This window comes from Artibeus jamaicensis, unplaced genomic scaffold (assembly GCF_021234435.1).
Source record: "Artibeus jamaicensis isolate MK-2021 breed Jamaican fruit bat unplaced genomic scaffold, CSHL_Jam_final scaffold_1689, whole genome shotgun sequence".
Taxonomy (NCBI): Eukaryota; Metazoa; Chordata; class Mammalia; order Chiroptera; family Phyllostomidae; genus Artibeus; species Artibeus jamaicensis.
The window spans coordinates 3,145,005-3,172,005 of record NW_026522029.1 but is presented as its reverse complement, the minus strand read 5'-3'; the positions used below and the strand labels follow the sequence as shown (position 1 = coordinate 3,172,005).

The 27,001-nt window shown below is 44.0% G+C and overlaps 1 protein-coding gene across 3 annotated transcripts in view; it reads right to left on the bottom strand.

Moving 5' to 3' along the window:
- Positions 1–27,001, bottom strand: part of CD58 (CD58 molecule) — a 57,292-nt gene that overhangs the window by 12,248 nt on the left and 18,043 nt on the right. For 2 of the 3 annotated variants that reach the window (XM_037135095.2, XM_037135093.2), the window contains exons 2-3: positions 11,252–11,545; positions 5,639–5,911 (exon numbers count right to left, since the gene is read on the bottom strand). In XM_037135095.2, the coding sequence (XP_036990990.2) occupies positions 5,639–5,911; positions 11,252–11,545 (567 nt within the window). Of the gene's footprint in view, positions 1–5,638; positions 5,912–11,251; positions 11,546–20,872; positions 20,957–27,001 lie in introns of those variants that run through there. The other variant, XM_053656070.1, reaches the window with a different exon arrangement.

Here is a 27,001-nt window from a genome sequence, read left to right as displayed (position 1 = left end):
GCGGACAGAATCCCCACTGATCTTCACAGCCAGCAGCTATGTGGGCTCCTCTTCCTAGCTCTGGTGCTCCGGGCTGGAGAACCCAGTGTGGGGTTGAGACTCCATGTTCCTCAGGGGGAACTTTGGCAGCCAAGACATCCCTCCGAATTCTCAGCTGCTGCATGTGGGTGCAGGGCCAGTCCTTTTCATGCCTCCACCCTTCCTACCAGTCTCAGCATGGCTTCTTCTGCAGATCCTTGGTTAAAGACTTTGGTTCAGCTACTCTTCAGGTGGTTATTCAGGTTGACTGTTCTGTAATCCAGTTCAGACCAGGGAGGAGGTGAGGCTAACGTCACCCATTCTGTCACCATCTTCTTCCCCCACACCCTTTCCTCTTATTAGGAACACAGATGGATTAGAACAAATAGGCAGTCACTGTTAGTTCAGCTGGAGAGGTCCCTGGCCAGACACGGCTAGTTGCCCCATATCCATTCTCTCCTCTTTTGTAACTCAAGAGTTTCAGCTGGGCACACTGACACGCAACTAAAAGATTGAATTCCCAGCCTTCCCTGCAGCGAGGTGTGACCATGTGACTACGTTTGAGGCAATAAGCTGCAAGAAGGGTTCGGTGGTATTTCCTGTCTCCCTAAAAGGGATAAGGCAGGCCATTCTCCCTCCTGAATCCTGTTGCCTGAGACAGATGGGAGGCAGCAGGAGCTGGACTGCCCTTGGTCTCTGACAGCTTCCCGAAACAGCAGCATGCCCGGAGCTGCCTACCTCCGGATTTGTAACACGAAAGAAGAAATCTCACTGTTAAGCCATGGCTACATTTTTATTTGAAACAGCTGAATCTGACACTAATTGGTACAGTTCCTTTCAAAAACCTCTGTCCGCGGGAAGACGCCAGATGCTGTCATTGCTCTGGAAGAGCAAAGATTCAGGGGAGATGGTGACCATAACGGAAGCTTTTAAGGCTCTGTTCTTTCTCTCGGCTCTGTCCCTCGCACTGACAGTGAATCGCTTCCTCTTCACTTGGCTTCTGAGACACCAGGTTTTGGGGTTTTTCTCCCCACCTCTCTTTCAGTCGTTGCCAGTCTCCTTCACTGGATCCTCTCCTTCTTAACAGCCTAAGAGCCAGAGGCCCCCCATCCCAGGACTCTGTTCTCTGACATCCACTCTAAATACTCTCCTCTGGTCCAGGGCTTTCCATGCCCACTCTCCTCTACGCCCGAATTTGTATCTCCAGCTTCCTCTATTCACTAGAGACCTGAATCACACCAAAAGGCCTCTCTTCACGTCTCCGGTTGAAATCTAACAGGCATCTCAATCATCATGTCCCTAACGGACAATTTTTATTTCCCCCACACACCCACTGTTTCCGTTTTCTAGTACCAATAAATCGCGACATGATTCATCTGGTTGCTTGGGCCAGAAACCCAGCAGCCATTCAATCACTGCTTACAAGCAGCCTCCTTCCCCTCCCTGCCCAGCCCAGGAAGTTCTCTCGGCTCTCTTTTCAGAATGTATTTTTCCTGAGTCACTTCCCCCGGCCTCCACCACTGCGGTTCCAGTCCAAGATCACGAGTTGCCAAATTAGGTGCATACACCCAAGCAAGTCCCTAAGATGGCCAATTAGGTGCAAAAAAAAAAAAAGTAGCGCCTCTATATTTACTATTTATACCATTCTTGAAACATATTTTGATTTTGCATGTTTTAAAATGGTACAAGTTATATTCATTCACTTGGTAGTATATTACGGTAGAATCGTCTGTCATTTCACACTGCCCAATCTCTCCTTTTTCTTGGGTAAGAGAATTCCTGTGTCTTCACTGGGCACGTGACCAGCCAGCTAACAACGGCAGTTCCCCAGACTCCCTCAGCTGGTGTGGCCATGAACTCAGGGTGCCAAGGGGGTGTGACTAGAAGTGATGCATACCACGCTGGGTTGATCTCTAAATGGAATGTGCTCTACCCCCCTTTTTCTCCCCTCCCACTTGCTATGAAGCAAGTAGAGGTGGGGACCCTTGTCTGCTCGACCCTACAGAGCGCAATTTTTAAGTCATAAATACTTCAGTCTACATTTCCAAAAGATAGGGAGTGTTTGTAACACATAATCATGCCTTTATCATCTAAAAAACTAATTGTTTAATATACTCAAATATTTAGTCAATGTTTCAATTTCTCCTATTTTTTTGTTTGAATCAAGATCAAATAAGGTCTATACAGTGCAATGAATGAATGGTTCTTCAATCTCTTTAATCTCTAATTTTTCCTATCACCTCTCTCCCCCCAACTCCCATATAATTTATTGATGAAGAAACTTGATCCCTGGTTCTGCAAAAGTCCCCACAATTTGCACTATTGTTTAACATGGTGTGGTTTACGCAGGCTGATTCCTGCGAGTCAGTCCACATTCTTTATTTGATTTATTTTGAGATATACAGAATCAAGATGGTATCATTGGAAAACACTCCAGAATTCAAAGACCTACATTTTAATTCTTTCTCCATTACTGAGGTGACTGTGGTGAAGTCACCCCACCTGTAGAACCTGTCTCCTCACCTTAAAAATTAAATAACAGCTCCTGTCCGGCCAGTCTAGTCTGGAATGGTGGTAGTAAGGAGCAAATGAAACAGTATTTGGAAGGGTTTGCTATATAGTAGCAGGCTGTGAGTTACTATAATTCTCTGGTAAAGCATCAGTAAATCTGCATCAAAAATGAACACTTGAGCCCTGACTGGTGTGGCTCAGTGGATTAGGCATCTTCCCACGAACTGCAAGATTGCTGGTTTGATTCCTGGTCAGGGCGCATACCTGGGGCATGTGAGAGGCAACTGATGGATGTTTTTTCTCACACATTAACATTTCTCTCCCTCTTTCCCCTCCCTTCTCCTGTCTCTAAAAATGAATTAAATCTTTTTTTAAAAACTTACACTTAAATTTAAAAAAATGAGCAAGTAAGCTCCAATATTCACATGTTTACCTTTATGGATTCATATCCGTTATGATGTATGCAATTCCACAGAAAAGTATTCAAAATCATCAGGGAGGGTAAAAAGAAACCTTGGACTTTAAATTGCTTAAAGGAACCATTCAGATCATTAAGTTCAGGCGCAGCTTTGCAGAAAAGAAAACATTTGCTTACTGAATACCAAAACAGAGGACCCCCTCCTCTGTACATGTGTATTTCGTATGTCAACACACTCTCCAGGATTTAAAGGACCGAAGAACTATCTAGCAATGGGTCTCCAATTTTCAAAATCTACAATGTAATGTGAACAATCTGTTTGGGGGAAAACTTAAAAAGATGAATCACAATTATTTAATAACAAAAAGGGTTGGTTTTCTAATTCATCACTCTTATTGCCTATCAGTGAAAGGAATATCATGGTGACAATCTTTTCTTCAAGGTATCTTCAGGGAAGAGCATTCTATGTAAGCATTCAATTCTTTTTTAAATTATATTTTATTGATATGCTCATTCAATTGACCTGACTTTTTCCCCTTTGCCCCCCTCCACCCAGCAGCCCCCACTCCCTCAGGCGATCCCCCCACCATTGTTCATGTCCATGGGTCATGCGTATAAGTTCTTTGGCTACTTCATTTCCTATACTGCACTTTACATCCCCATGGCTATTCTGTAACTGCCTATTTGTACATCTTAATCTCCTCACCACTTTGCCCATTTGTCCACAACCCCCCCATCTGGCAACCTTCTAGTAACTAACTTCTTTCCTCTTGCTTTTAAGACTCTCTCTTTATCTTTAACCTTTGGCCTTTTAATAATGATGTGTCTTGGAGTGGGCCTCTTTGCATCCATCATTTTGGGGACTCTGTGTATAAGCACTCAATTCTAATGGCAAATGTTAAATGAAAACCATGCAAGGACAGGATGCTTGAAAATCTCTTAAAATATCCCATATAATTCTTGTTCAGAGGATCTTATTCACAAATTATTTCCTTCAAGTACTTTGCCACCTGGAACACTGGGAGCTTCTGAAACTTTCCACTTGCTCACTCAATCTGCACACCAGGGGCTCTTGCTCACTCATTCTGCACACCAGGGGCTCTTGCACCTGCAGCCACTGCACGCAGGCCCAAAGCTCACAGGTGTTGTTCTGTTGCCACTCCCACTACAGCAGCTACCTGCTGGCACGCTCACTGCTCTCTGCGTTCCCACACACTGAGACTGGGGAAGGAAGCCCCACCCAAGAGGCGGGGTTACTACAGCAACATTGCTCCAAACAGAACAAAGGTCATTCCCTGTGCAGCTGGTTTTTAAATCTCCGCAAAGTGTGATTTGTGCAAACAATGCCACTTGGAGTGACACCTCTGTGGGGCTGGTCATTTCTCTGTCTTTAGGAACCAAATCTATGGGTCACAAATTGGAACTCACTGTATTTTTTCTGCAAATACTTGTTTTACCTGAGAAACCACATTGTGTTGTTTGAAAATGAAATCCAAATGTTAACTGCTTCATGTCACTATCTGAAGTTTCAGAAAGTGTGATGCACTGGACACAGAACAGCTCACTCGTCAAGTAAAATTCAAGTTTTTTAATATTCATTATACTTACTAGTTGACTTTCTATATTTCAGTGGCTTGTTCAGAAAAAAAAACAATCATCCACAGAATCACCTTATCCCAGCCCAAAGAAACTCATAGTGTCTGTTTGCCCTGGGAATCCTGCTTGCTATATACAATTAGGATATTCTGAATTATAATCAATGCTGTAATTCATCTCATTTTTTACGTTTTAAAGAACCACTTCAAATCGCTGATACTTTTGTTCGTAAACCAAAGATAGAACATAAGACTAAAAATTGCCAATTATAAATGTACTTAACACTTAAACAATATAAAGAGACCATAGGTGAGGCAGCTTGTCACAAGCTCACAAGCTAACACAGCTGAGTGTTAGCCTAGACCAGCGATTTTCCGCGTTTTTTCCCCTCAGGGCACACATAGACTGCAATGACTGAAATTCTGTGGCACATCAAAAAATACATTTTTTTGTCGATCTGAGAAGAAAATAGGCATAACTTTTATTCATTCACACTGGATGGCTATTGTGTTGGCTGTTACTATCTTTTCATTTGACAATCTAAGGGAAAAAGGCCAGGGCCCCTGACTAAATATTCAGGCACTGAGTGTTTCACACTGGATGACAATCACTGGCCCAGACAGGTAGGTATATGAGGTGCATCAAACACATAATCTTGCAGCACAGGTATGAACATAACTGTTAGTAAGGAGGCTATGAAGCAGTATTGGAAGTAGTTAAGAACAGGAACTCTGGAGCCAGGTGGCCTGATTCCAAAACCAGACTCGGCTACTTACTAGCTGTTGACCTTGGGCAGGCAACTCAGCCTCCCTGTGTCTTGCTTTCTCCCCATAAAATAAGAATAATTACTAGTATCCAACTCACTGGGCTGTGTGAGAATCAACACCTGCATTAGAATGGGTTTTGCCCCCACAAGGGCTAAACATGTTAGCTTTCTATCTCTAACGGGTTGTCTATAAAAATTACTTATTTTACATTTCAAGCTTGTGAAATGTAGCCACTACACCTGCGCAGGAAAACCCCAAACCACCTCTGGCTCATAAACCCCACTGGTACTTAGCATCACCGGCACGGAACACTTATCTGTTCACTTACCATGTGGAATACAGCTGGACAAATCTACTGAGGACGTCCTGTTAGACTCTGGATTTGCGACAACACACTTTAACTGTCCTTTCTGCTTTTGGAGGTCATCATTCTTCTTCAAATGCAATACAGGTGTCGTGCTTTCTCCACACTGTGGTAAGGGGCAATGCCACGAGTAGGTTAATTGCTCCCGATGCCTGCTGTAATTTTCCGGGACTGCACACTGGACCACAATGCTTTCATTAACCGGGTTACATTCTAACGTCGGAAATGGAAGAGGGTCTGCGGGGGGAAAATGGCAAATTTAGTACAAAACAGAGTAACAATTAGATTCTTCATCTTTAAATTTATGAAGAGTTCCCCACTTTCTTGTGAATTTGAAGGGACGCACAGGCCACTCCCTTGAACACCAACAGGAGAGAAGTCTCTCTTCCCCGAGTCTGATCTTCCTGCTCTGATTCAGGACACACGCAGGCCCCAGATTCCTCACTCTTGCTTCTGAAAGCCCGAAGATCTCACACAGAAGGGCAGCAAAATCATTTAGCTGCCCACCTGCACCCGGATTGACATGAGGATTTATAGTTTTTATTTTTCTCACTTACTTTAAATATTTATTATCGTGTTTTACTAAATAGTTTTAGTAAACTATTTAGTTGCACATGCTTGGGTACAAGGTGCTCCCTATTAACTAAGTGGGGTGCTTCTCAACACACAGAGAAGAACTAGCTTATATTATTACCTTTCTAACATCTGAAAAGCATCTAATTCCAAAAGCTGCCTGATTCAAAGGGTTTTTGCAAAGAGTAGGGTGGGCTGGCCCTGCGGAGAGGTGAGGGAGGCGTGGCACCCGCCAGAGCCCTGCGAGCCCAGAGGCCTCCCCCCACGACTCCTCCAGGAGGCGACCCCGCTGGCCGAGGCCCCTGCACCCACAGGCTGCAGGTTCAGACCCAAGTCACACTGCACGGTCGTTGCCCCCTAAAACCTTAATGCTGATCTGTCCCGCTAGTTGTACATTTAATTCACATGCCTTCTTGCATCTCTCCTCACTCACCCCCTAACATTAATCATATGAGATCTGAGAAAACATGTACACATATATGGAATACGCAAAACAAGAGTCAAGGGACCATTTGGATAATAAAATCCCAATACTTTATGAACACCTCCTACAAAGCAAATTACAGCAGAGCTCGCCAAGATGGTGGAATGATACGCTGCCACTTAAAATACTATTTTCAAATAGGAAGGAACACATACGCTCCAAAATATAATCTAAAAATGGAAGGGTCCGACTCATCTTTCCTCTCCTACTCTCCCCCTAAATTCTTTCTCACTCAGACACTCGGCCTGCCTTGTTAGAGTCCCACAGGACTCCCCTTTCTGCCTGGGGCACCCTCGGTTTTTGGGTTTGAACTGGTTCACATAACTTGTTCTGCTGCCACCAAGTTTTTCTTTAAAAGAAATTTTAATATTTTAAAGAATTTATTTATTTATTGTTAGAGAGAGAAGGGAAGAAGAAAGAGGGAGAGAAACATCATTGTGTGGTTGCCTCTCCCACACCCCCTACTGGAGACCTGGCGGGCAACCCAAGCATGTGCCCTGACTGGGAATCGAACGGGTGACCCTTTGGTTCATGGGCCCACGCTCAGTCCAGTGAGCCAAACCAGCCAGGGCAGAAATTTTCATCTTTCTTAAGTACTGGAAACCTTTCTCCAAACTCAATCTTAAGCAGCTGACCATTACCCTTCAAAAGTGTAAGGAGTTGCTCTAGGCTTAAAAGTAGGGCGCCCACAGTGCTCGGCCCCCAGGCTCCTGAGGTCCGTCTCGCCCACCGCACCCCGCCGCAGCTGCTGAGGCCCCTCCAGCTAAGAAACGGATGTGCGTGACTGTTGCAGGCCCCCCACGTGCTTACGCCTGACTCCGCCCCGAGGCTGGGCATTGTTTGGGGGCAGGAAACCGAGCTCCCCCTTCCTTAGACATATTCTGTAGACGTGTTCTGTAGATGCATTTCTCCAATGCCAGCGGGCATAAGAATCACCCGAGGTGTGTGTTAAAAACCCAAATCCCTGGGCCCCACCATCCCTGGCCATTCTGATGTGGGCGGCCCCTGTGCTCCATCACAGACTCTGGTTTTTCAGTCCAGCAAGGCCGTGTCTAGTCTTTCCCCACTTTCCAAAGTGAACAGAGGTGCCTGGGCGCCCCTCAGACTGGGAGCCTTTGGAGGGTGAAGACTAGGTAATAGTCACCTCTTAACCACAGCACTTGAGAGAATATGAGTCACATAGTTGGGTCCTAGATAATGTGGAGGACGATGTTGAACGCTTGGAGGGACAGATAAAGTCAGAGAGACGGTGTTCCAATTACTCTCTTCACTCTATACAGTGTCAGGTCAGTCGCTCATCTCCCACAAGCACGGTACGGTGGCTGTGAGCACGCACTGCCTGCCTTGGGTTCACGTCCCACTCTACTGCTAGGAGCCACTTGACCCCGGGCAAGTCACTTAATCTCTGTGCCTAGCGTTCCTGTCCCACACATTAAGAAAACAAACCATATCTATCCTATGCAACTGTGATGAGGATGAAATGAGTTGACGATCATAATAATGGAGCTCAAGGTCAGCACACGGAAGCGCCTCCCGAGGGCGCGTGGTTCAGTGAGCAGTCGCTGACCGGGAGTTAGGAGGCGTGAGTGTTGGCCCTGGCTGGCTGTGTGACCTCAGACTGTAGCTCTTGTGGGAGCCATGAGACTTCAAAGAACCCATCCAGCCCAGGTTCCTGCTCTATAAATGGAGAAAGCCATGGCAAAGTCCACCTCCTTTTCATCCGTAAAAGGGAATATAATACTTTATAAGGTCCTTGTAAAGGTCAAGTGGGGTATAAAATGCTGTGAGGGGAGACACGTGGAAGTGCAGTAGTATCTTCTAGGTCGTTCAAGCCCACTCAGCTATCCAGAAGCTCCTCCTGTGTAAGTCTCATTATACCACCATCATCACTCACCAGACCTGGAGAGCTGAGCCTACCTGCTCACCAGAAAGCAGGCAAACCTTTCCGCAGCCTGTGGGTCAGACCAGCACCCCCAGTCCACAGCCTCCATATTCTCTCACCACCAGGGGACTTACCCACTGCTATAGCTAACCAAGTTACAGCTGTACCTGAAGCAGCATTAAACAGGCAAGAAATGTGCCTATGTCATCCCCTAAGATAACTTAGTTGCTTTAACATTAATTAATTCAGCTCTCTACTCTGTAAGAATCTCTTTTATATACATGAGATGGCATTTGTAGATTTCCATTAACTTTAATAAAAGGTTATACACCAGTCGGGACCACCTCAGGAGAGATGTGTTAACTCTACTTACATGGATGTTACCAATGCAATAAAAGTTGTGAGGGGATGTGAAAGAACTAATAAACGTTATTAGTGGAAATTTTAAGGGGACTTTGCAGGAAAAGGGAAAGCTAGACAGCAGCTTATACATAGAAAAGGTGCCAGGAAATCCCCACTTCTGAAATACCCTTTCTAGAGTCTTCCGTTAGGTCCGGTGTCTCCAGAAGAATAATGTCAAGTCACTTAAGCGCACCCTCAAACAAGCAGGACTTCCTCATTTCTAAGAAAAAGAGTGTAACCAATCATTCTGCCATTCAAGTACGGAACCTTGAGTCATCTTATGTCTTTTTATAACACAATCTTAATATTGTGACCTTTTCTTGGTAGTATCTTCTGATTCTTTGCTTTCTAAACAATTAGTACCAACACCTCTGTCTGCCTGAAGAATCACAGTAGCTTCTAACCTGGTGTCTCCTCTTAATCCACCATAAACACCTCCTGAATGATTCATCTTCCAAAAGTAGATTTCATCAAGTCACACCTGGGCACAGTGCTCCTCGCTGCCAAGGGCTGAAATCAATATTCCCAAACCAGGACTCGAAGTCCCACATTTACTACTGCTCACGTCCCCGCCCCCTGATGGAAACTCGCCTCCCTGTGCTCGCTCCTCCGCGGGCCTTCACCAGGCTCCGTAAAGGCTATTGGAGTCGGCGGAGCGGAGGGAGCGAGCTTCAGACAGGAGAGGCTCCTGACACGGACAATGGAGGAATCGGAATTACCAGTAATGACAGGTTCTAGGCTATATCCCTGGGGTGTACATGGAGAACAAGAGCATTCATGACAGGAGAGGGCAGCAAGGTCTGAGAAATCGGGACATTAAAAACAACATTTAAATATTACAGTCACTAAGAATTATGACAGCAGAAACAGTGAAAATGAGCCAGGCAGTAAAAGGATCGAGGAAAACTGGGGCGGTGTTCACTGCAGCATTATGTACAATAGCCAAGACATGGAAGCAAGCTAAGTGTCCACTGAGAGGTGAATAGACAAAAAACTTGTGGTGTATATACATATGTATGTATGTGTACACACACACACACACACACACACACACACACACACACACTGGAATATTATTCAGCCATAAAAAATGAAGAAATCCTGGAGACTTGAAATATTGGTAAAGTCTATCCCCTACACTGTATACCCAAAACTAATGCAAAATAATACTGAATGTAAACTGTAACTGAAAAATAAAATTTTAAAAGAGAATATCCTACCAGTTGCGACAACATGGGTGGGCCATGATGGTATATGTTAAGTGAAATAAGTCAGAAAGAGAAAGACAAATGCTGTCCCGTGTAATTTCACTGATACGGAGAATATAAAAAAAGGACAAGCCACCACACTCAGAGGAGGAAGAGGTGAGAGGCGACAGGGAGAGGGGGAGGACTGGAGGAAGTGGGACAAAGGTGCTGACCTCCAGCACAAGGTCACGGGTACTGGGAACGCGATGTCCAACCTGACGGCAACACTTAACACCGCTGAAGGGTATTTGGGACAGTTGAAGGGTATTTAGGAGTGCTCAACTCAAGAATAAAACGTTTTATCCTTTTTCTTTTCTTCTTCCTTTTTTCCTTAGTGTCTCTGTGAGAAGACAGGGGTTAGCTGCACCTGTGGCGGTCATTTCACAACCTGTGCACGTCACACCATCGTGCTGCGCACCTGAAACTCATCCAGGGGGACACGTAAATGATTTCTCAGCGACGCTGCAACAAACAGCACTGGGGGGGACTCACACACACACACACACAGACACACACACACACACACACACAGATGACTGCGATGAGGAAGGAACTTTAGAGACAAGGGAGCGAGAGTAATCTGGAAGCACCACGGAGAAGCGTGGGGGAACCTGTAGCGTATCTCCAGTTCCAGTCTACAGGGACGGAGAACGGCCACTCCTGGGTGGGCTGCAGGAGGAAGCAGAGACTCTCCCTTACAGAGCACCGCCCCTATCGGTGGAGCCCAGACATCTGAGTCTGCTGTTGCCAGGGCATCCTCTGCCAGGACATTATGCAATGGTACGGCTCTCCTCACCTCGGTCACATCCTCGCCTTGCCCAGAGGCGATGTGGGAGCTAAAAGAGGCACTGTGTACCAGAAAGGGAGGAAAACTCTGCTCGTGTGTGGTAACAAACTGTCTTACTTCTCACAAGCCGATAATTTGTATAAGTCTCTTTAAAAAGTTGGAAATCTGCCATGTTAAACAAACCAAGTTATGTAATACTTACCAAAGACTATAAGGTTAAATTTCATGACCTTCGAAGAGGGGTGTATTTCAATTTCATATTCACCTTCATCCGATGATGTTAAATTTGAGATGTGGAGGGCACCTGAGGGGTCTAAAGCGACCCTATCACGAAAAAGTGGGTAGGGGGTTAAGCCATCAGAATCCCATTCGATAACTTTGTTCTTTCCTTTTTTCCACAGTATCTCTTTAGCGGGTTGGATGTTTGGTGGAGACAAAGTGACGTTCCCGTTCACAGTTCCCACAACTGAAAACACCGATGAGCTCTTACAGAAATCTAGAAGAACAAGATAATTGGTTAGAAAACACAGCATCACTTGGTTGAAAGTAGAAAACCAGCTTCCAAGATACTCTTTGGGGGAAGGCGTTAAATGGAGTGGCAAAAATGATCCATCAGCTGCTTTGTGTGCTGAGCTGATCAACTGCTGACAACAAGTACAGGAAGTGACAGGTGCCTGACCGGGTAGAATTTCCTCTTTAATTGGGGCCGACACAAACCTGGGAGGTGGAGCCAACATTTATGGAGCACAAACTGCATGCCAGATACTGTGGGCAATGCTGGGAATATGGCGGCAAAGAAGACAAGTATCACACCAGGCCCTCAAGGAGCCTCACCCTGTGGAGAAGACACTGGGAAGGCAAAGACAACCACCTAGGTTGCAATGCTAGGTAAGGGCCTCCACCCAGGAAGTCACCCTGAAAGTGACACAGGGTGACACATCACTGAAGGGTGAGAGGACTTAGCCAGCTGAGGGCTGGATAAGAGAGGGAGGAGAGGAGAGATACAGGCAGAGGAAGCAGCATTCCAAAGGCATGTCCTGATCAAGGACTTTAGTCTGTTGGAGTAAAGAAAAGCAATTGCAATGGCTGAAATGAAGAGACCAATGGGGGGGGGGTGATGAGTAGGGAGGAGGCTGCAGAGGCAGGCAGTGGCAGGTCAGAGCTGGTATGGGAGCAGGGGCTGGAGGGTGTCGGGTAAGATATGCTAAGGGTTTGGAACTTACACTCATTAGGCCAGTGGCAAGGGGCAGCTACAGAGAGGTTGTAAACAAAAGGCAAGCATGATGTAATTTTTGTTTCCGCAGGCTGTCTGTCGAGTGAACAGTACTTGGCAGGCACAAGCACAGAAGTGGAAAGAGCAAAACAGGCAGTGCAGTAGCAAGGAGAGTGGCACATGGGGCGGACCAGACTCAGGACCCACGTGACAGAGAAATCACAGGGGTCCACTGACTCCTGGCTGTGGGGGACGAGGGGAGGGAAGAGTTAATGGTGACTGTCAGGCAAGCCTCTTTCTTGGCTGACAAGGGAGCTATTGAGGAAGCAAGTCAGGTTATGGTGAAGATGAAGGATGTGGGGACTACAGTGGCATTCGAGAGCCGATGCAGACCTGCTGTCACAGCCACGGTTAGCATCTCTGACGGACTCCACTCAAGTCAGACTAGTGGGAGCACCGTCTACAATGGCTGACGAAGGGAGGGTCCAAGATGGTGGCACAGGAAGTGGAAGCCACACTAACCTCCTCCCAGGAACAACTGGAGTTATAACCAAATTAGACAAAAATCATCCTGTATGACCAACTGAAGGCTAGTTGGAGAGAAGCCTTATAACCAAGGACTAACAGAAGAAACCATACCACCATTGAGACTGATAGGAAGTGTGGTGGCATGCGCGGGTCGGCTGGGCTCCCATGGGCAGCAGCTGAAATCCGAGAGGGACATTTCAGCAGCCAGGGGGGTTGCAAACCAGGCTCCCAAGCTTAGAGCACCAGAACCAGAAAAACTGCCCATGTAGCATCACAGTATGAAAAGCAGCGAGATTTCTGTCTGCCAGAGGAAGACAACTAGAGATGCAGACACCATTTTAAAAAACCAACACACAAGCCCTGGCTGGTGTAGCTCAGTGGATTGAGCATGGGCCTGTGAACCAAAGTATCACGGTTCAATTCCCAGTCAGGGCACATGCCTGGGTTGCAGGCCAGTTCCCGGCAGGGGACGCACGAGAGGCAAACATACATTGATATTTCTCTCCTTCCCTTCCCCTCTAAAGATAAATAAATAAAATCTTAAAAAAAAAACCCCAACACACAAGGTTTTGTTTGCAGCCATTTATTCTGGGCTCTGGCAGAGGGAAAGCAGAGTGGACTAATGCCACCTGAGGTGAGTCTGGGGTTGGTGGCTCTGGGGAGAGAGCTGAAGCACCAGCTGCTAGGATAGCTGCAGTCACCGTTCCCCATACTGTAGAAGACATCTTTCTCAGCCAGAGAACTCTCCTCCATGTGGCACAGCCAAGGGGGAAGCAGTAGCCCCACCTGCACGAAATCCTCTCACCCTGCCACGTGGAGCTCAACCCCTGCTAAAGAGTTCAGGTGGACGTTGTTTCAGTGATTAAGGCTAACAGGCAGCCAACAGGTGAGGGCAGGTCTCTGGGTGTTTTGAGACTTTAGCTGATGCACCACAGGGCTTGGTGCTGGTAAAAGCCAGCCTTGGTCCACAGATTGGTCCTTTCCAAATGTGCCCATGACCAGCAGAAGGAACCACAAGCTGTGGATCACTGATGGCTCCAATGAGGTTGCCCAGGGCCAGTAACAGGCAGTGTCTAAGGACAGAGTCTTTGCATATCTACCTAATACATAAAAACAAACGAAAAGAGGAAGCCAAAGTCGGAAGATGAAGAAAGAAGACCGAGATGAATAAAGAGAAGTCTAGAGAAGAAGAAGTAAATGAAATGGAGACAAGGAATTCATCAGATAAAGAGTCCAAAGTAGTAAGTATAAGAATGCTCAACAACATAAAAAAAGGCATAGAAGCCATAAAAAGGACCAGTCAGATAAAGAATGCAACACCTAAAATAAATAATACACAGGAAGAAATGAAAAAGGAGATTAGATAAAACGGAGGATCAAGCCAGTGATTTGGAAGATATGATGGAAAAAAATAATCAGAACTTCTGGTAAAGATGGCAGCATAGGTAAACATGGTTCACCTCCTCACACAACCACATCAAAATTAAAAGTAAACTATAGAATAACCATCACTCAGAACCATCAGAAATCAAACTGAATGGAAGTCCAACAATTATAAAATTAAAGAAACCATATCCATCCAGACAGGTAGGAGGGTAGAGACATGGATCAGGCTGGTCCCACACCCATAGGATAAATATTCAGGAGGGATATTGCAGGAGCAAGGAGTCCAGCCCCATACCAGAACCATCCCCCCACAGCTGATCCTCCACAGAGGGCTGAGGTTGGTGGTCAGTGGTCACAGCCAGTCCTTTCAGCTGACTGGCCTAGGTAAATACCTCCTATTGACCTGCCTACAGCAAGCAAGGCTCAAATACAAGAGGACAGGTGTACTCGGCCCACACAAAGGGTGCACCTCATGTACCAAGCTTGGGTAATACAGGAGGCTGTGCCATTGGAATCTACAGAACACCTACTACATTAAGCCATGCTACAAAGACAAAGAGTCATAGCAGCTCTACCTAATACATAGAAACAAACACAGGGAGGCTGCCAAAGAGAAGAGACAAAGAAACATGGCCCAATGAAAGCACAGATCAAAACTCCAGAAAAAGAACTAAACAAAAGGAGATAAGCAATCTATCAGATTCAGAGTTCAAAACACTGATTATTAGGAGGTTCAAGAAATTTAGTGAAAATCTCAACAGCATAAAAAAAGATCCAGTCAGAAACAAAGGATACACTAATTGAAATAAAAAACAACTTACAAGGAAACAACAGGAGAGTTGATGAAACCAAGAATCAAATCAATGATTTGAACCATAAGGAAGCAAAAAACAACCAATCAGAACAAGAAGAAGAAAAAGGAAGTCAATAAAAATGAGGATAGTGTAAGACACCTCTGGGACAACTTCAAAAAATCCAATATTTGCATCATAGGGGTGCCAGAAGGAGAAGAGAAAGAGCATGAAATTGGAAATTTATTTGAAAAAATAATGTAAGAAAACTCCGAAATTAGTGAAGGAAATAGACATGCAGGTCCAGTAAGCACAGAGACTCCCAAACAAGATGGATGCAAAGAGGCCCACTCCAAGACACATCAGAATTAAAATGCCAAAAGTTAAAGAGAGAATCTTAAAAGCAATAAGAAAAAAGCAGTTGGTTACCTACAGGTGAGTTTTCATAAGACTGTCAGCTATTTGAGCAGGATTTCTCAAAAGAAACTTTGCAGGCTAGAAAGGGCTGGCAAGAAACATCCAGTCTTGAAAAGCAGGGAGATACAGCCATGATTGCTCCACCTGGTAAAGATGTCATTTAGAATCGAAGGGCAGATAAACAGCTTCCCAGACAAGAAAAAAACTAAAGGAGTTCATCATTACCATATCATTATTATATGAAATGTTGAAGAGACTTGAGAAAAGATCAAAACTATGAATAATAAAATGCCAATAAACACATACCTATCAACAATAGAATCTAAACAACAAACTAAGCAAATAAGAACAGAATCATGGATACAGAAAGCATTTTGATGGCTGCCATATAGGAGGAGTGTGGGGGAATGGGAGAGGAGGAGAGGGGATTAAGTAGTACAAATAAGTAGTTACAGAATAGCCATGGTGACGTATAGTTCAGTATAGGAAATGGAGTAGCCAAAGAGCTTATATGCTATGACTAATGGTGTGGGGGTTGACTGAGGGAGTGGAAGGTGCTGGATGGAGATGAACAAAGTGGGGAAAATTGGGACAGCTTTAACAGCATAATCAATAAAATATAAAATTAAAAAAATCATCCAAGAAAATCCCACTCAATCAGCGCAGGGAGAAGAAATTTCAAAAATGAGGATAGTTTAAGGGACCTTTGGGAGAACATGAAGTGTAACAATATCCACATCACAGGAATACCAGCAAGAGAACACAGAGAGCAAGGATTTCAGAACCTATTTGAAGAAATAATGACAGAAACCTTCCATATCCTGGTGAAAGGAAATGACACAAAAGCCCAGAAAGTGTGGAGAGCCCCAAACAAAATAGACCTAAAGAAGCCCTCATCAAGACACATCATATTTTAAAATGGCAAACCTTAACAACAAGGAAAGAATCTTAAAAGATGCAAGAGGAAAGCAGATAGTTACCTACTAGTGCCCTCCCATAAGAGTGTCATCTGATTTCTCAACAGAAACATTTCAGGCCAGAGAAGATTGGCATGAAATATTCAAAGTGATGAAAATCAAGAACCTACAACCAAGGCTACTTTACCTAGCAAGGTTATCACATAAAATTGAAGAAATAAAGAACTTCCCCAGACAAGAAGACACTAAAGGAGTTTGTTACCACCAAACCACTATTGCAACAAATGTTAAGGGGCTTCACTGAAGAAGAAAAAACAAAACAGAAGGAAATAGTTAATAAATAAAATGGCAATAAATACATATCTATCAGTAATCTATTTAGATGCAAGTGGATTAAATTGTCCAATCAAAAGCCATGGAGGAGCTGAATGGATAAGGAAACAAGACCCATATTCACGTGCTGTCTTCAAGAAACACACCCAAGAAGGAAACATACAGACAGACTAGAAGGATGAAAAGGGCATTTCATGCAAATGGAAAGAAAAATAAAGCTGGGAAAGCAATACTTTTGTCTGACAAAACAAACTTTAAAGCCAAGACTATAGTGGGAGGCAAAGAAGGACAGTACATAATGATAAAGAAAACAATCCAACAAAAGGACACAACCCCAGTAAACACTCAGGCACTCAACACAGCAGCATCAAAATATGTAAAGCAAATCTTCACGAACATAAAGGAGAGACCGACAGTAATACAATCATGTTGAGGATTTTAACAAACTAATGACTTCAATGAATAGATCTTCCAAACAGAAAATTACTAAGCAGATGTCCCTAAGTGACACACCAGATCAAAAGAATTTAATTGATATCTTCAGAACATTTCATCTCAAAACAACAGAATATACACTCTTTTCAAGTGCACATGGAACAGTTTCTAGGATAGACCACATGTTAGGACACAAAACAAGCCTCAATAAATTTAAGAAGACTGAAATCATATGAAGCATCTTCTCTGACCATAAAGGTATAAAACTAGAGATCAATCACAAGAAGAAGACGGAAAAAATACAGACAGCCATGAAAACTAAATAACCTATTACTAAACAATGAATGGGTTAACAATGAGACCAAGGAAGAAATTAAAAGATACCTTGAAACAAATGAAAAGGAGAACACAGCAATCCAAAATCTGTGGGACACAGGGAAAGCAATTCTAGAGGGAAATTCATTGCATACAGGCCTACGTGAAGAAAAAAAGAAATTCTCAAATAAACAATCTAACTTTACACTTGAACTTGAAAAAGAACAACAAACAGAGCCCAAGGTGAGTAGAAAGAAGGATATAATAAAGATCAAGAGCAGAAATAAATGAAATGGTCTTAAAAACAATACACAAGATCAATGAAACCAAAAGCTTGTCCTTTGAAAAAATAAGTGATACTGACAAACTTTTAACCCAACTCATCAGTAAAAAAGGAGAGAGGACCAACATATATAAAACCAGAGATGAAAGAGAAGTAACAACTGATGTCACAGAAATATAAGAACTGTAGAAAATATTGCTAACAAATTGGAAAACCTGGGAAAAAAGAATAAATTCATAGAAACATACAATCTTCCAAAACTAAGTCAGGAAGAACCAGAGAATCTGAATAGACAGATTTAACTACTGGAATTGAGCAGTAATAAAAAAAAATCCAAAAAAACCAAAAGCCCTGGACTGGATGGCTTCACAGGTAAATTTTACCAAACATTCCAAAAAGAACTAACACCTCTCCATCTCAAACTATTTAAATAAAAAAATCAACAGGAGGAAAGACTTCCCAAGCTCATTTTACAAGGCCAGCATTAACCTAACTCCACCCCCAGATAAAGACAATACAAAGAAAGAAAATTATAGGCCGATATCCCTGATGAACAGAGATTCTAAAAATCCTTAAGAAAATCATAGCAAACTGAATACAGCAATACATGAAAAAGATCATACACCATATCAATGGAACTTGGGAGATATAAGATCCCTACAGTATTCATAAGTCAATATCATGATACACCACATAAACAAAACGAAGGATAAAAACCACATGATCACATCAATAGATGCAAAAAAAGCATTTGATAAATATCCAGCACCCATTTATGATAAAACCTCTCGGCAAAGTGGGAATACAGAGAACATGCCTCAATATAATAAAGGCCATATATGACAGACCCACAGCCAACAACATACTCAGTGGGCAAAAACAATAGGCATTTTCCTTAAGATTGGGAACAAGACAGGGATGTCCGCTTTCACCTCTCTTATTGAACATAGTACTGGAACTCCTAGCCGCAGCAGTTAGACTAGAAGAAGAAATAAAAGGCAACCAAATTAGGAAGGAAACAGTAAAACTATCATTTGCAGATGAAATGATACTGTACATAGAGAACCCTAAAGATTCCATGAAGAAACTCCTAGAACTGATAAACGAATTCAGTTAAGTAGCAGGATACAGAATTAATATCCAGAAAACAGTTGTATTTTTATGCACCTATAATGAATTATTAGAAAGGGAAATTAAGAATAAAATCCTGTTCATGATTGCTTCAAAAAGAACAAAATACCTAGGAATAAATTTAACCAAAAATGTAAAAGACCCGTACTCAAAAAATTATAAGACACTGAAGAAAGAAATTGAAAAGGATACAAATAAGTGGAAGCACGTACTGTGTTCATGGATAGGAAGAATTAAAATAATGAAAATGTCCACACTACCCAAAGCAATCTATAGATTCGATGCAATTCCTATCAAGAGACCAATGACGTATTTCACAGAACTAGAACAAATATTCCAAAACTGCATATGGAACCACAAAAGACCCCAAATAGCACCCTGGCTGGTGTGGCTCAGTGGACTGAGTGGCAGCCTGTGAATCAAAAGGTTGCCAGTTCGATTCCCAGTCAGGGCACATGCTTGTGTTGAGGGCCAGGTCCCTAGTAGGGGGCATGAGAGGGAACCACACATCAATGTTTCTCTGCCTCTCTCTTTCCCTTCCCCTTGCTCTGAAAATCTTTTTACAAAAAGAATAACTTGGAAATAGATTATAGACTTAAATGTTAGACTTGAAACTGTAAAACCTGGAAGCAATCTTAGGTAGTAAAATCTCAGACATTTCTTGTAGCAATAGTTTTGCTTATCTCCTTGGGCAAGGAAAACAAAAGAAAAAAACAAATGGGACTATATCAAATAAAAAGGTTTTGCACAGAAAAGAAAACCATCAACAAAATGAAAAGACAACTCACTGAATAGGAGAATATATTTGCCAATGATACATGTAATAAGGGGTTAACATCCAAAATTTATATGTTAAAAAAAACTTAATACAAGTTAGCAACAAAAAAACAAAGAATCCAATTTAAAAATGGGCAAAGACCTGAATAGACACTTCTCCAAAGAGGACATACAGATGCCCAATAGGCATGAAAAGTTTCTCATTGTCATTAATCATCAGCTAAATGCAAATTAAAATGATGATGAGACATCACCTCACACCTGTCAGGATGGCTGCCATCAATAAATCAGCAAACTACAAGTGCTGACAAGGGTGTGGAGAAAGGGGAACCCTTGGTGCACTGTTGGTGGGAATGTACTTTGGTGCAGCCGCTGTGGAGAACAATATGGAGTATAATTTTTTACCTCAAAAAATTAAAATGGAACTGCCTTATGATTCAGCGATTCTATTTCTTGGAATTTATCCAGAGAAACCCAAAACACTAATTTGAAGGAATATATGCACCCTTATGTTCATTGCAAAGTTATTTACAACAGCCAAGATCTGGAAGCAGCCTGAGTGTCCATCAGTAGGTGAGCAAACAGAACAGGTATGGTACGCTCACACAGTGGAATACTATTTGGCACTTGAAAGAAAATCTTACCCTTTGCAACAGCCTGGATGGATCTGGAGAACATCATGTTTAGTGAAATAAGCGAGTCAGAGAAAGACAAGTATTGTATGAGTTCACTCATATGTGGAACCTAATGAACAAACTGAACTAACAAGCAAAATAAAGACAAACTCAAGAGACAGAGAACAGTCTGAAAGCTCTAAGGGGTGGAGGGATGGAGCAAAATGAGGAAAGGAACCTATGGACGTGGATAAAGGTGTGGTGACTGCAGGGGAGAGAGGGGTGGGCAGAGGTAGAAGAGGGGGATGAATGGTAATAGAAAAAAATACCAAAAAAATGGTGAAGGATTTGAATGAGAGCCTCTCACCCGCTCTACACCATCATGGTCATTAAACATTTGCTACTCCCCGCCAAGACTGAACTTGACTTTACTCTTGACTTTACTCTTTTTAATGGCTGCATATTATTCCAGGTCATGAATGCACCATAGTTCATTAGCAACCGCCACTGCTGAACACCCCATTTGTCCCTAGCTACTTCTATTGCAGTAACCCCGCAATAACTACCCACATGTAACCGTCCTTATGTACTTATGGTTTTCTATCTACGGGAGAGCATACCAGGAGTGTTGCTCAAGCAAAGGGTAGATTTTTAATTTTCTTAGAAGCTGCCACGCCACTTACAAAAAAAAACTTGTGAAGATCCAGTCAAGATGGCAGTGTAGGCAGATTGGCTCATCTCTTTGCACAACCACATCACAATTACAACTAAAATATAGAACAACCATCACTCGGAACCATCGAAAATCGAGTTGAAAGGAAGTCTGACAACTACAGAATTAAAGAAACCATCTCCATCCAGAAGGAACCAGCAAGCTGGTGCCATATCTGAGACTCCATCAACGTGGCTAACACTGTTTGACCTGCCTTGGAGATCCCCACCGACTCCATCCCACCCAACTTATGGGCTCCCCCACCAAGCTGCTTTTCTATATGAATGGCTGGTCTTGACTCATGCCTCACAACGTCCTAAATCCTCTCAAACAAACAACAGTGGCCTCAGTGAGCTCCAGGCCTGGCACTAGTAGCATCCAGCCTACATTCACAGCTTGGCTTCACCTGGGAATCCCCAAGCCCAGCACAAGCAGCAGCCATCCCAGACTGCTTCATAGCTCAGGCAGGCTGGCCCTGGGCAGAACACGGGTGGGGGCTGACCTGGGCCTGCACCACCTGGGAAACCCCAGGGCCTGTGCACCCAGTGGGCAACAACAGACCACGTCAGAGCACCACCGCCCTGCTCCTGCACAGCTGATCCTCCACAGAGGGCAGAGGTTAATGGTCAGTGATCAGAGTCAATCCTTGGAGCTGACTGGCTTGGTAAATAATTACCAATGATCTGCCAACAGCAATCAAGGCTCAACTACAAGAGGAGAGTGTACTCAGCCCACACAAAAGGCACACCTTGAGTACCCAGCTTGGGTGATAGGGAAGACTGTGACACTGGACCCTACGGACACCAAGTACATTAGGCCGTACTATCAACACACAGAGTCAAAACAGCTCCACCTAATACACAGAAACAAACACAGGGAGGCTACTGAATTGAGAGGGCAAAGAAGCATGGCCCAAATGAAAGGGCAGAACAGAACCCCAGAAAAAGCACTAAACAGGACAAAGACAGCCAACCTATCAGATGCAGAGTTCAAAACAATGGTGATCAGGATGCTCAGAGAAATGATAGAGTATGGCCACAAAATAAAGGAAGAAGTGAAGGTTATATAAAGTGAAATAAAGAAAATGTACAGGGAGCCAACAGTGAAAGGAAGGAAGCCAGGATTCAAATCAGTAATTTGGAACAAAAAGAAAAAATAAGCATTCACCCAGGACAGAAAGAAGAAAGAGAATTTTAAAAAATGAGGAAAGGCTTTAAACGTACCAACACTTGAATCATAGGGGTGTCAGAAGGAGAAGAGGAAGAGAAAGAGAATGAAAACTGATTTGAAAAAATAATGAAGGAGAACTTCCCCAATCTGGGCAAGGAGATGGACCTACAAGTCCAGGAAGCAAAGAGGCCCACAGGAAGACACATCATAATTAAAATGCCAAAGGTTAAAGAAAGAATCTTAAAAGCAGCAAGAGAAAAGGATAGAGTCACCTAGAAGGAAGTTCCCATAAGACTATCAGCTAATTTCTCAAGAGAAACTTGGTGGGCAAGAAGGGGGCTGGTGAGGAGTATTCAAAGTGATGAAAAGCAAGGACCTACAATCAGGATGACTCTACCCAGCAAAGCTCTCATTCAGAATGGAAGGGCAGATAAAGTGCTTCCCAGATGGTAAAGCTATAGGAATTCATCATCGCCAAGCCCTTATTATGTGAAATGTTAGAGGAACTAATCTATGAAAAAGAAGATAAAAACTATGAACATTGAAATGACAGCAAAGTCACAACTATCAACAACTGAATCTAAAAAAGAAAAACAAAAACAAACTAAGCAAACAACCAAAACAGGAACAGAATCATAGGTATGGGGATCGCATGGAGGGTTATCAGCGGGGAGGGGAGGGGGAAAACAGGGAAATGGTGGCGGGATTGAGGAGCGTAACTGGTAGGAACAAGACAGGGGGAGGTTAGGAACAGCACAGGAAAGGGAGAAGCCGAGGACCTCACATGCGCGACCCATGGCCATGGACGAAGGTGAGGGGGTGGTTGCTGGAGGGAAGGAGCTACTGGGAGAAGGGAGACAAAAGGAAAAGAACTGGGACAACTGTAACGGCATAATCAATAAAATACACTAAAAGAAAAAAAGACTTCTGCAATTTACATTTCCATGAGTAACGCCCAAGCTGCCCTTTCCTAATAGCATGTGGTGACTTTTTTTTGCACATTTAACTCTTGGGCATAATGTGGCATTTCATTGCTATTTGAATTTGCATTTTCCTGACATCTAGAGATTTAAGTGCCTTTTCTGTTTGTTGATGATCTAGGTCGCCTTTTCTGAGAACTGTCTTTTCATATCCTTTGTCATTTTTTTCCCATGAGGTCGCTTGTCTTTCTCTCAACAAAGTGTAAGAGTTTGTTGCATGTCATAAATTGCTTGTTTCCCCCAAGGTGAGTGGCGCTGTTGATCCCTAAGGTGGGGCACCCCAGGGAGGAGGGCCAGGCTTGGGCTGGGAAGATCATGTTTGCAGTTTCCGCCAGTGTAAGAGTCCCAAGTAGAGACATCTGGTGGGCATGGGAGGGCAGAGTTGAGAATCGCCACATTGGTAGCGGCTCTGTGTATCACTTCCTTCCTGCAGTAAAGTCATGACTGTTGTACTTCCAAAACGAACCCTAAAGGAAATCGCTGATATGATAATTCTCAATGAAAACTTAGGAGAGAGTGGCGTGAGTTGTTCCTCAGAGGTGGCACACCATGAATGAATGAATAAGCAAGCAAACAACAGCCACACAAAGCGGTTGGCAGGGAGCTGATTGCTTTGCTGATAACAGGGAGCAGTGAGGAAGGGGACCTCAGAGACTTCCACGCCCGAGCAGACCAGGGTGAGCTCTCAAAAGCCTGCAAGCACAGGTTTGCTCAGCTTAAAAAACAAATATCGTAATGCTTACCCAAAAAGATTCTTCTGAGGTCTGATTAAGACCGAGAGACTTTACAAAACGGCTGCAGGAAGGAGGCTTTCAACAAGGTTTTCCCCTTTTTCTTTCTGCAAGTCTGGCTACCACCAAGGCGTCTGCTGTAGGTGACCTTGGCTGTATGAAAAGTAGGGCGTGGAGCGAATGTTTGTTGTTTGAAAGCAGAGAGAGAGGGAGAGGAGGAAATGTTTCCTCCCTCAAGTGATTGCTTAAGCGGACATTCTATGCTGGCCATACTTTTGTTGTAATTATGGGAGGTTTACTTGTTTTGAAGAGTACTGATTGACCTTTTGTTTTTTAAAGGTAGGACAGTGCAGTACCTAATGCCTACACGGACAGCGCTCATCTGTGTCAAAACAACTTCAATTTCAAGTAATCTGCTGCTGTATCATTAGGAAACACCATCATGATACCCCATTTTTTATAGTTCTTCCTATATGGCTTAAAGCCAAGAGTAGAGCCCAAAGATTTTGCAAATGGAGCGTCTGATTTTTGTTTGGAGAACATGGTCACCACAACTACTGAGTTGCTAGAAGGAGCCCCCGCTGTTCCCAGCCACAAACTGCTCTGCACATTTTCACTTGGGTCCTGGGATTCGCTTGGGGTTTAGATTGAAAACCAGGTTTAGTTTTATTTACTTATTCATTCATTCATTTATTTTGTAATCCTCACCCAAAGGTCTTTTTTTTTTTTATTGCTTTTAGCAAGGAAGGGAGGAAAAAGGGAGGGCCAGAGGGAAGGAGGGAGGAAGGGGGGGAAAGAGGAAGGGAGGGAGGGAGAGAGAGAGAAACATCAATTGGTTGCCTTCTCATATGCATCCTGACTGGGGACCCAACCTGCAATCTGGGTATGTGCCCTGACTAGGAATCAAACCCATGACCTTTCAGTCTACAGGATGACTCTCCCACGGACTGAGCCACACTGGCCAGGGCATTTTAATTAATTTAATCTAACACTCACTGTCCACTAGGCACTGTTGGAAGAGCTCTACAAATACATATTCAGTGAATCATCTTAAAAACCATATCAGGCAGGTTATTTTTTAACCCAATTTTGCAGATGAGAAAACTGAGGCATGAAAAGGTTAAGTGACTTGCTAGTTAAGTGGTGAAACTGGGTCTGACCCAGATAGTCTGACCCCAGCATGCCCTTAACCACAGTTTCTCGTGTGGCTTGTTACATAGTAGATGGCTACTATGCAAGCAGTGATATAATACAGGCTTTCTCATGATGCAATTTCTAGATTGCATTGGAAAAGCAAATACTGGGAATGAAAAAGTCAAACCACTCTACTTGGGAGTCAGGCATGCCTCTGATACCTAGGTGGGGCACCGAGTTCAGTGGTCCCCAAATCACAGGATGTCAGGGCCAGGGAGGACCTCAGAGAGCGAGCCACTGTGCCCCTCCCAGACCCCACCTCATGGAGGTGCGTTTATGGAGGTCTGATTGAGTAAGATAGTAGTGAAGAACCCAAATCTCCAAAACACTGCATGGGAACCCAAGTTTAAACCCAAGTGTAGGTGTGGTTTTTATCTAGTTACTTATTTCTTTAAAGATGTTACCAAGGAAAATAAGACAGGGTTTCATAATTGAAAGGAAGGCCTAAAAGTTTACACTGTGTATAATGGCAAGTAAAAGGGGAGATACGGATTTTCTCCCTTGCATGCCTGGCCAGAGCAGAACCCTCTCTAACACGGCCACATCTGGGTCTGTGAGGGCCTGACACTCTCTGCTGGCCGGACTCCGAGCACTCCCGGGCACCCTGCCCCAGTACGAAGGTGTGTGAGCACCAGTGGGTAGCATCTAGACTTGGTACATGCAGGGATGTTTGCTGAGTGGCCTCAGGTGCAGCCCTGGCATGGAGTTTGAGCCTGTATCCATCTGGGGACACCACCCACTCCTACCCGGTGACTCACTGAGAAACTATCTGCCTCGTGCAACTTGAGTGCCGCCACAGGCTTTCCCAGTGGCTGCACCTGCCAAGCAGGGCAGACAAAGACAGATCTCAGGGTCCCTTGGAACTTTCACTGACCTGCCTCTGAGCCTGGTGCTGGTAAAAGGTGACCTGGGTGTGCAGCCTGCTCCTTAACATGTGTACCGAGGCCCAGCAGAGGCAGCGGCAACGGGGATCATTTGTAGATTCAAGCTTTGCCCAGGGCCAGTGGCCAGCAGCATCTGACACTGGTCTACACCAGAGTCCCTCCCAAGAAGCCAGAAATAATACACTCGGTGGCCAGTTTCAGACAACATGAGAGCAAGGTCCAAGGAGCTTCACCAACGGCATATCCAAAGGGAGATCTGGGCAGGCACCAGGGCCTGCAGGCGTGAATTTTGCTTTGTGGGGAAAGTACCTGCACAGCACTGTGGACACTGCGGTCGGAGTTGAGCCTCATGATCTGCCAGCCTAAGAGTCAGATCCCGCCTGTGAGCAGGCCAACAGCAATCAAAGCTCAATGACGACAGGAAGGACTGCATAACCTACACGGGGCCATATGTACCGAGGCCCAGCTCAGTCATCAAACTCAGGTGACCAAGGAGACTGCCCCACTAGACTCCGCAGGACACCTACTACATGAGGGCACCCCCCCAGGACTGGGAGGCATTGCATATCTATCTAATACTAGAAAAACACACATGGAGGCGGCCAAAATGGGGAGATAAAGAAACACGCACCACATGAGAGATCAGGAGAAAGAGCTAAATGAAGTGGAGGCAAGCAATTTATCAGACACAGAGTTCAAAGCAATGATTCTAAGAATGCTCAACAGCATGGAAAATGATACAGAAACCATTAAAAAAAAAAACAGAAACGAAGAGTACAATTATCTAAAATGAGGAATACACTGGGCCCTGGCCAGGGGGATCAGGCAGCTGGAGTGCCATCCCATGTACCAAAGGATTGTGGGTACGATTCCGGGTCAAGGTACATACACCAGTTATGGGTTCAATCCCTGGTCAGGGCACGTACAGGAGGCAACAGATCAATGTTTCTCTCATATTGATGTTTCTCTTTCTCTTTCTCTTTCTAAGGTGAGGATTAAAGAAAAAAAAAAAGAATACAGTGAAAGAAACCCAAACAATAGATTGATGAAGCAGAGGATCAAATCAGAGTTTTGAAAGATAAGATTAAAAAAGCCACCCAATAAGAGCAGCAAAAATAAAAGTGGAATTTTGAAAAATGAA